An 11,180-nucleotide genomic window follows, 5' to 3' on the forward strand; every position below is an offset into this window, starting at 1 on the left:
CAATTTCGAACACCTGATCTTTGACAAAGAAGCAAAAAATATCAACTGGAAAAAAAAGCATATTTAACAAATGGTGCTGGCATAACTGGATATCAACATGTACAAGAATGAAAATAGATCCATATCTATCACCATGCACAAAACTCAATCTGAATGCATCAAAGACCTCAACATAAAGCCAGCCACACTGAACCTCAAAGAAGAGAAAGTGGGAAGTACACTTGAATACACTGGCACAGGAGACCACTTCCTAAATATAACCCTAGCAGCACAGACACTGAGAGAAACAATTAATAAATGGGACCTCCTGAAATCAAAAAGCTTCTGTAAAGCAAAGGACACGGTCAACAAGACAAAACGGATTAAAATTCTAACCTTGCCAAGCTCAAATCTGTCTGTTGAGAAAGGAGAATGGAAGTGACTCTTTCCTGTGCCAAGAAAATGGGAATATTAGAATGCTAACCCTCATGAGAGATTTAAAGCAAAGCAGGAAGTTTAAAATTAGAAAGAAAAGACACTCATCTTTGGCTTCTCCCTTTAGGGAGTGAAGAGTCACATTTGTAGCTACAGCAGGAAATGTCTCTAAACCCAGGCCCACCATTTAACAGGCAATATAAATGGGTCTTCACTTACACAGCTGAGCTTCCATCATGATCTTGACCTGCATTATGGGAGAACTCATCAGCCTAGTCCCCTTCTTTCCTCGGACACTGTAACAACCAGATAGGAAACTACAGGAAAGGTCCTTCTCACACGGTGTCCCGCAGTGGGGAGCGGTGATCTCACAATTAGAACGGACTAAAGGGACTGTTCTTTAAGGTGTGTTTATTTGTTGCCCATCTATGACATTATGCTCAGAGAATATGAAAGAGAAAAGGAAATACAAGATACAGCTGTAGTTTGCAAAGAATTTACTATTTCCACACCAGAATTTCCAACACTCAGGAGGCTGAGACATGAAGATTGCCTTGAGTTTGAGGCCAGCTGTTGTATAATAGTGAGTTCCAGGCCAGCCTAAATGAGCTATAGCGTAAGACCATGTCTCAAAAACAAAATGCTAGGACTGAAAGAATGCTGTGTGATTCCTATAGCCAGCGTTCAGATCCCAACATGCACAGAACACGCCAGGCATCCCACACAACGTATCCCTGATTCTGAGGAAGGCAGCAACAGAAGGGCTGGGGATGGCTTGTCTCTAGTCAGCTGAGGACTTGCAAGTCTTAGGCTCAGCAGGAGACACTGTCTCCAAGGGACAAGTGTGAAGAGTGCTGTAGGACACCTGATGCCCTCTTCCAGCCTCCACATCTGCACCCACTCACACAAGTGTACAAATACAGAGGCTGGGCAGTGTGGCGCACGCCTTTAATCCCAGCACTCTAGAGACAGAGGCAGGTTGATCTCTGTGAGTTCGAGGCCAGCCTGGTCTACAGAGCGAGTTCCAGGACAGAAAAAGCTACACAGAGAAACCCTGTCTTGAAAAAACAAACAAAAAACACCAAAAAACCAAACAAACAAATACATACAGAGAATATAAAGGTTGCTCTAAAAATATGTATAATTTAAAAGGAAAGATAACATATTTTAAGATAATTAGCAATATTGTATTTTTTCACCTTTTAAAAAGCATAAGCATGTAATTTTTAAAATGTTGGAGAGATGACTCGGCAGTCAGGAACTCTGGCTGTTCTTCCAAATGACCCAAATTTGGTACCCATGTCAGGTAAGTCATAACTACCTGCAACTCCAGTTCCCAAGGGGCATGATGTTCTCTGGCCTTCAAGGGGACCCAAACACACACAGCATACACCCACAAAGATGAAAATCTAATTCTTTTTTTGTTTTTGTTTGGTTTGGTTGTTTTCCGAGACAGGGTTGCCCTGTGTAACAGTTCTGGCTGTCCTGGAACTCGCTCTGTAGATCAGGCTGGCTTCAAACTCACAGAGACCCACCTGTCTGCACCATCACCGCCCAGCTAATTTTTTTAAGGGCTTGGCAAACTAAAGTCTGAGATCCAAACGCCTGCTACCTAATTTGAGGTCTTCTTGGGATGCAGCCATACTCCTTTGTTTACGCACCACACGCAGTGACAGACATGGACAACTGCAGCATAAGTCAGCGTCTCAAGACTAGATTACTACTGGACAGCTCTTCACAGGAAGTCTGGAAACCTCTGCTCTAAAAGTCCAAAAAGGAAGCACTGTTTCAATATTGACTTCCATTAAGTAGCTTTCTAATTTCTAAGCAATAAACACCCTTGAGGATAATGAGCTATCTGCCTAGGAGGATGAAAACTTTCAAATCACACAGCCAGAAGATAGAGAGTACTATATAGTCCAGGCTGGCATGGAACTTGCTTCTGACTGAAGATGACCTTGAACTCCTGCTCCTCTGACCTCTACCTCCAAGCACTGAGATTACCACACCCACTTCAGTCTTTAGGTGTCATTTCAGACCCCCGTTCTAACTGTGGTTTAGCGTATCTTTTCTGTATGGTATTTATAAACTCCTAGTGACTGCCTAAAGTCAAATGGGCTTCACCCCTACTGAACTCATCACTTTCTGCTCCATCAGAATGGCAGAAAAATTTTATAATAAAATCTTATTATCATTCATTTCTAAGATATAGTGAAGACTATTTGGAACAAACTCAATAAATCAATTTATTAAAGGGGGAACTTTCAAGTAACTGTGTGGCATCCAATCTAACTGACTATAATAACAAAAAGACCTAGGTTTTCCTTTGGAAAATACTACTTGCTAAACTGACAACTCAGAGTATGGCTTCTACAAAACTAATATCAATATTCCCATTAGCAATATTTACCTAGACAGCCAGGGAAGGCCAGTGACGCTACACTCGGTGGCACTGGACGCTCTCCTGCACACCAGCATTACTGTGGTCAGGTGCTGCTCAATGAACCTGTAGCAGCTTGTAAGCCCTGATACCTCCACCCAGTCTGATCCTTCAGAATCCATCTCCCTCCTCCCCACCACTCACCACCTGCTTCTGTTTTAGATGGTTACATGATTGCCATCCGGACACCAACACTTGTAAGAGACAGGTATGGCAGCCGACTCACATTGATGTAATCAGCAAGTGCCCTGGTGTCTCCATCACACAGGAAAGCCCTGAAGACAGCACAGCCTGGTTCCCAGCAGCAGCGGCTCTTCTGTGCCATCCGTGGAGCAGTATCTCTCAGTGCCCCCCTAGTCCTTTAAAAACCTCTTCTTGCTGCCCACCAGCTCCTGACTGGTGTTCCGCCTCAAGCCCTATCAGTCTGTCCCCACTTCTGCCATTATCTTTCCTAGCCACCTCCTGTGGCCCACGGTGAACTTGCTCCTCGGTTCCTTGGGCACCTACTAGTAACAAGACAGGCTTTGTTTGTGTTTTGTCTTAATTTTACTTTTTAAACTTGAAAAGTTTACAGTTTCTAATTTATGTATGTTTCTGTCTGCATCTCTAACATACCAATTTGAACATCTTCATGGGAGAAACCACGGTATACACTTCTGGATAATTCCTGCTCACAACAAAAGATCAATGCTGTGGATAAAGAACTCAATAAATATCCAGCTAATGATTCAAGTAAAACCCTGCACACAGGGTGTTAACTGTAACGACAGTAAGAGGATGCCATCACTCGGACAGTCCTGTTCCAAGGCACTGCTTCATGTCCAGAGCCCAAGGCCTAACTCTACCAGCCAGCCTCAGTCCCCAACCAGGCCTATGGCACAGATGTTTCTCTAGAGACCCAGAGGGTAGTGATAAGCCAGTTATGACCCCCTCATGTCATTCTGATAATCTCTGTTTAGATCACAGGCCCAAGAAGAGAGGGAACCACAAGGACTAGAAGACTTGGCAGGGAAGAAGAAATAAGTCATTCACGTGGCTTTTTTCACATAAACCCAACCACTGTCTATGTCACAACTGCGCTTACGTGGCTACTTTCATGCAGTAGACATGCTGACATTTATAAATGGTTTACAACCCTATAAAATGAACTTTAAATATACAGCCTTTCTTCATTACAAAACAATGTGCATAAAAGACAACCCTACACCTCAGCACGACCCCATGCAGTCTGTGACTACTGAAGCCAGTGTGTGACTACTAAAGCCAGTGTGTGACTACTAAAGATAGTCTGTGACTACTAAAGATAGTTTGTGACTACTAAAGCCAGTATGTGACTACTAAGGCCAGTGTGTGACTACTAAGGACAGTGTGTGACTACTGAAGCCAGTATGTGACTTACTAAGTCTCCCTACCCCAGGTAGGAAGAAAATGGGGGCAGGCACAGACTGTGGGTCATTTAGGAGCAGCGGTTATTTTGTTCCTGACGAAGGAAACGCTTCCTTCAGGTGGAACCCTTTCTTCTGACCCTGTCTTCATGAAAGAAAATGGCTAAGACAAAATTCCTGCCAGCAAGACTTGCAGGTTAGCTGCCCCTCAGCAGGGGAAGGGTATGCCAGACCTTGTCTTTCTAGAACATTTGGTCTTTGGACAGCTACTACGGCAGCTTAGGAGCAAATTTCAGGCCTCACCCTGGACCTACTTGGCCAGAACTTGTCGTTTGGGGAGGTGGAAGGGGGTCTTCTGCTGACTTACTCAAACACACGTGAGGTATAAAGCAAGGGTTTCGATGACCACTGTCCAACAGGGTAACTATGAGCCACGTGCTGCTTGTTTATAATTATTTAAGATGAAATGAAATCTAAATTTCAATTCCTTAGTCTTGTTAGCTTCGTTTTTGAGTGCTAAGCTTCCAGACGTGGGACCAGTGAAAAGACTAAGTCAGTAAGGGCGCTTGCCACCGAAACAGAGCAGCTAAACTCCATCTCAGGAACCCGTATGGTAGGAAAGAACTGAAAGCTACAAACTGTCCTCTAGCTGTGGCACATGCACGTGGACCTGTGCACACGCGCACACGCACACACATACACACACCCACAAAAGAACAAATAAATAAACGTAAATTAATTTCCACACAAGGCTGCCCTACTGAACAGCAAAGAAAAAGAGCACTGCCCTTCTCATGCAAAGTTCTTCCCACAGCACCAAACACAGAGCTGTCCCAATTGGGCCACTGGAAGCTACACATCAAGATTAAAGAATTGGGGGTGCACGCCTTTAGTTCTGGCACTCGAGAGGCAGAGGCAAGTGAATCTCTTGTCAGTTCAAAGCCAGCCTGGTCTACAAAGTGAGTTCCAGGACAGCCAAGGCTATTACAGAGAAACCATGTCCTAAAAACAAAACAAAACAGATTAATGAAAACTGTATTTAATTTTCATGCAATTTAGACCAAGGAGCTCTTGGAGCTAGTGATTCCTCAGGTTCCACCAAGCCCCACCATCTAGAGAGCAAACTGGGCCCTTTCCCAAGTAGCTCTGTACTAGGAAACAGCTCTCAAAGGTTCCCAAAGGCCGTCCATCTTCATAAGCAGGCACATCAATTGCAAAAGAAACTGACAGGAAAATAAAGACTGTCTGGCTTCCCTACTGGTTCTTAAGACTGCAAAGAGACTTTAAAAAGACAATCTTTATCAGAACAAAAGCTATGCTACTGATAACATTCTTTGAAAGATGATACCCAAAGTTTATCACAAGCTCAGGTTTGGAGGTTAAGTGTCCCATAAAGGTCACACATAAAAGCTGATGTCTAGGGTAGGCCCAGTTTTTTGTTGTTTTGGTGGGGGGATGCTATGGACATTAGGAAGCAGGTCTGGCAGGAGGTTCCCAGGTCTCTAGGTCTCAGAGAAAGGCAGAGCCGTGTTCTTCCTCACCATGCCCTGGGTTGTGCAATGTAATCAAGTACTTGCTCCTCTCACTACCCTGCTGCTGGATGCACCACAAGCTAGAGAAGTCAGGAGGTATTCACACTGAGCCCGCACAACTCCGTCTGCTCCCTCTGCACTCTGATCCTCCAAAGCAGAGCAAGGCTAAATAAGCCTTTATACAAGTCACTTGCTGCCTGGGGAACTCTGCTGTGGCAACACGAGGTTACTAATACACTGTATATTCAAACCACAAAGGTTCGCCACAACACAGACTGCCAGGTCGCACTGCCAGGTCCCATTGCTGAGCTCCACTGCCAGGCGTCTGTCCCAATGCCAGGTCCCACTAGTTGGTTTCAGATTCCACACCTTTAGTGCAGACCCAGGAGTCTGCATTTCCAGCTCATCCTCAAACGGTGTTCCTGATGGGGAACTGGGAATCAGATTCTGCAGACTATTGGCCCAAGAGAGCGTTAATACTGGGAAAATCCTGAAACTTGCTCACACACATACCATGGTATCAGGCAAAAGTGCTCTTTCAAGGAAAGCAAGCTGGAATCAAATGAGCCAGACTAGCACATTTCACCTAATTTTTCCAGAGATATACCAGAGAATAAGGAGAGCAACAAGTGGCAAAGGAAACAGTGAGTAGCTTTTGGTCTTTTATTTTTAATATACAATGTGGCAGTTGGGGCCTTCATTAGCTTTCCCTCACATCTCAAAGAAGTAGTTTGCATTTTTTACCTGCTCACTTCAAAAACCCTCTGAAACCCGCTGAGACAGACCTTTCCTTCTCCAAAACTACTGAACCGAAGTCAGTCTCCAGTGACTTCAGCTGCCTAAACCACTGCGGCCTTAATCTCCATTTACACTGGTCCTTCTGGAAGCCTTTGTTTTAGCAACCTGCTCCCAGTACATCATTGCTCCAATCTAACTATATCCTCAGCCTCTTTTTATAGCTATTTAAAAAGCTTAAGAGGAGGGACACACAAAGCCCCAATTCCAGCTGAGAAGCTAGTGGCAAATGATGGCTGTTGGGGAAGGAAGAGTCCATTTTCTTTGGGGCAATGGATCCTGGTAGGCGGCTCAGGCTCCAGTGAATGGTCCAGCACCGTGTACATGCAGGCTGCTCTAATTGGACTCAGTGAGAACTCAAAAGAAGACATGAAGGTACAAAGGGGATGTGTTGGGGATCGGGGGAGAGGAAGAAAGAGGCGGGCTTGATATGATCTAGATACACTGCATACATATATGAAATCGTCAAAGAATGAAAAGTACTTTTAAAAAAACAATTTGCTGTAATCCTCTGTATTTTTGTCATTGAGAACTTTAACCCCATATCTCTGAATACTCACAGTTTACTACTGCATGTGTTTTGCTGCGATGCTATTCCAAAACTAATGTCATTCTTGGGGAAAAAAATTCTCAAGGGAAAATATCTGCCCATGCTATTGAGTAAGGAAAGGCCTTTTTCTGAGCACAGGCTGAGATCTGCTTGGAAGGCGATGAGGAGGAATGCAAATGTCCTGGTTCAGGAATCCTGCCTGCTTCTCTCCTTTTACATGGTAACAGGAAATCTTTTCCTTAGCATCCTAAATAGGGCAGAAGAACAATGCAAGTACATTACAGTATTAGTGCATAATCGGAACACCAGGGAAGGCAGTAAACAGATACCATACCCCTTCCATAGGACAAGGCCGTCAAGGTAGAGATCTAGTCTAGAAATCACTTTGCTCTAGAATTGACAGTGTGAGCTGGAGTTCCAGACAGTTAAAAGCCACCCCATTAGGATGCTGGGAACTGGACTTGCATCCTACACATGAGTGAATCTTGGGTCTGAATCTGTGAGCTTCCCTCTTAGGCCATAAAGCAAGCTTCCACCAGTTTCAAGAAACATTATTATGTAGACTGTATTACTGACACATAATGAAAATTAAAAGTACATGATGTCTTTGACCAGTATCTGCTTCTCTCTCTCTCTCTCTCTCTCTCTCTCTCTCTCTCTCTCTGTGTGTGTGTGTGTGTGTGTGTGTGTGTGTGTGTGTGTGTGTGTGTCTGTGCTGTGTTTGAGACAGGGTCTCAGAGCACAGGCTAGCTTGGAATTCTCTTCGTAGCCAAAGCTGGTCTACATAAAGAACTCACAGCAATCCCCCGCCTCAGGTTTGAGCCACCTCACCCAGCCTCTTTGGTTCTATGTTCAGTTATGTCCATGAAAGCACAAACAGAAGAATGAGAAATGGTCTGGCCCCACAGGGGAGATGATCCCCAATTCAGCAGACCTCCCTAGTGGCTCCTCTTCCTGGTGAATCACTCCTACAGGTGTTCCCCACACTCACACTCTGATTAACTCTTCAAGTTCATCTATATGGGAATATTTATTTTCTATTGTTTTGTTGTTTTTCAAAACAGGGTTTCTCTGTGTAACAGCCCTAGCTGTCCTGGAACTCCTTTGTAGACCAGGCTGGCTCTGCCTCCCGAGTGCTGGGATTAAAGGCGTGTGCCAGCACCACCCAGCCTTTATGGGAATATTTAAAACAACTAGTTTTTTTAGCAAGTTCATCTCCATTTTAAAAAAAAAATGTCAGCAATGATTCCCAACATCACCTCAAGCTGACATATAAAACATGCAACTTTAACATATCCCTATGTTATCCCTGCATCCCAAAGTCTACATCTTTAAAACACCCCTTTGTTCCCTCTTGACCTTCCCACCTCGGGTAGTAGCCATTGATCCTTGACAATCCTTCACCTCAGCTCTCGACCACCTCTGTCTTCCCTCACCGAGTCCTGAAGTAAGACCCAAGGATGAATGGCGTCTGCACTCTCTTTATATCGTTCCTAAATCCAGTGCTACGAACAAGGCCAGCCTTCAAAAAAGAGTAAGCTAAAAGTATTTTTAAACTAAAACTCTTCTCCATTCTAGCTACTAATGTTACTTAATCCTACACTTTCTTCCCAGTGTGGTCCAACCAGAATCTCTAGTTCAACCTACCTACCACATAGTTACCAGCTTCCTTCCAAAACATAATACCACTCCCTTAAAAAAAAATCTGGAAGATGGCAAGATGGCTTAACCATTCATGGCACTTGTCACAATCCTGATGACCTAAATTCAATCCCTAGAACCTACATGTTAGAAAAGAAAATGAACTCCCAAAAGCTGTCTCCTGACCACTACACACACGTCCCCTACATAAACACATAAACACACACACACACACACACACACACGAATAAATATAGATGGATGGCTGGATGGATGAATAGGTTTCTTTGACCTTTTCCCACTGCACATATCATATTTAACAAAATCCACACCCCTCCCCTTCACCACATCCACCATGCATCTTAAGGGGCTTCCACGACAGCAAACACAAGCTAATCTCTTAACTGGAAAGCTACCACTTTCCTCAACACCCTTCCCCACTCCCTCGTCTAAGTAACATCCACCCTTGCCCAGTGACCTCTCCTCTGTGCCCCACTGAATGTCACTTTGTATCATAATTATATCCCACACTTGAAGAGCCTATTAAAGACAGTTCTGCAGCTGGAACTCTGGCGCACTCAATTGACCCTGTGTGCAAGGTGCACGTAATATGAATTTGTTGAACACGTTTATATGCATGCATACCCAAAAGAATAAAATCTTTCAACATCTTTTATTACTTCGGGAGGCAATATACCTTTTTCAGCAGCGCAGCCACTACTCCGTACATTTCTGGAACTACACACAGGCCATTTGGAACTGCCTTTCAAACTTGTTTACCCTCCAGAGATGGAAGTCACCCCCCTTACTTTATATGCATGAAACATTTTCAACCAAAAATAGTAGTGGCAAATTTGGGCACTGCCGTCCTCCACCCACCCTCCTTCATCATATGGAATTGTTCCAAATTTCTGGCTCTTTCAAACAAGGAAGTCCTCCTCAAAAGACAACTCACTGTCTCTGACAGGGGGCCACAGACTCCCAAGGGATTTCAGATGGCAATGCACAGAGGTAGCCTATGGGAGCATGAGTAGGATGAGCAGAGCCTCACCAAAGGCTCTCATCTGATGCTGAAGACTAAGAGTGCATGTTTAGGTGCAGGCTTCATTTTCCTTTAAATATTTCATTTTACCTTCTCGAATACAAGTTTAATAAAATTATAAAGTGTTGAGGGGTTTTTTGTTTCCTTCAAATTATAAGAGGGGCTAAATCTTTTCATTAATTCTGTGAAAGCCAAGAAAACTGAAAATTGAATGTGACTACTGAATCATTTCCCAAGTCATGAGATTCTGCTTTAATAACTTCATTAGAATATTCTTAAGGCAGAAACTGCACCACCCTTGTCCAAGAAAAAGGTTTCACCATTTGAAAGACTGACACTACAGAAAACGAGGTCCCGATTTTGCATAATTCTATAAGGAGAGCCCGCTGGGTGAACTGCCCCATTCCAGTAAGGAAGATACAAGAAAAAAGGACACGGCCCCACCACACAAAATCAACGGAGACAACACCTGTATTCTATAGCACAAGTCCCAGTGAGGCAATTCACAAGGATAATACTCACTATTACCCTCCCAAACTGGTGTGGAAGCAGATAAGTCTTTTTATCCTTAAACCATCCCCCTCGGGAAGGGAGAATGGTGCTCTTCCCCATCACTGGGCAGGGCAAACTGAGGAAGCAGTGAGCAAAGGGGGTGGTCTCATATGCCTCCTTTCCTCTCACGCCAGCACCAAAGGCTGAGCCCTGGATTTATGTCATCCCACTTCCAAGCCAGCTTGTCCAGCAAGAAGAATCAAACTCCAGCTCCTTTCCGCAGAGATGCACACGGACCCAGACACCGCCCGGCCCTAGCTCCCTGGAGCGGCAGGTGGAGGCACCGTAATGGTGGAAGCAGGAGGAGGAGAGGAGAGGAGGAGCCCTCAGCATCCCCCACCGTCCCAAATCGCTGCCGAGGCGAGCCGAGGCCGCAGGCCAGGGACCCCTGACTCCCCACCCACGATGGGTACCTTCGAGTACTCCTGAGCCAGCTTCTGGTACTTCCCCTGCAACTCTGCGGAGGCCATGGCCTCCCCCGCCCCGTCCAGGCCGGGCCGCCCGGGCTGCTGAGCCCCGCCCCCCGCCCCCAACCCCGCACTCGCTCCAGGGCAGGGCTCTGCCAGCTTCTGCGGCTCCGCCGCCGCGCCTCCTCCTCCACTTCCGGGTTTCGGGGCGGGAGGAAGGCGGGGCGGACCCGGGGGCGGGGCGACCACGGGGGCGGGGCGACGTCTTGACATCACTGCCCCGCCCTCCCGTGCTCGAGTTCACGCGTGTGCGGCCCGGCCGACGTTCCTGGTCTGTGCCTGTGCTCGGCCTGTGGCCCGAGGCGCCATCTTGGGCCGGGCGTTAAGATGGCGACCCGGCTCGGGGCGAGGCTGACTCAAGA

General features: G+C 45.7%; 1 protein-coding gene across 2 annotated transcripts in view; it reads right to left on the bottom strand.

Moving 5' to 3' along the window:
• Window positions 1-10,916, bottom strand: part of Ppp1r21 (protein phosphatase 1 regulatory subunit 21) — a 64,834-nt gene extending 53,918 nt beyond the window's left edge. Inside the window, exons 1-2 of one of the 2 annotated variants that reach the window (XM_038320208.1) lie at window positions 10,765-10,866; window positions 7,127-7,363 (exon numbers count right to left, since the gene is read on the bottom strand). Coding sequence is in view for 1 of the 2 variants with exons in the window: in XM_038320207.1 (XP_038176135.1) it covers window positions 10,765-10,821 (57 nt within the window). In the remaining variant the exon portion in view is untranslated. Of the gene's footprint in view, window positions 1-7,126; window positions 7,364-10,764 lie in introns of both variants that reach the window. The other variant, XM_038320207.1, reaches the window with a different exon arrangement.
• Window positions 10,917-11,180: the final 264 nt, after the last annotated feature.

This window comes from Arvicola amphibius, chromosome 2 (genome assembly GCF_903992535.2).
Source record: "Arvicola amphibius chromosome 2, mArvAmp1.2, whole genome shotgun sequence".
Taxonomy (NCBI): Eukaryota; Metazoa; Chordata; class Mammalia; order Rodentia; family Cricetidae; genus Arvicola; species Arvicola amphibius.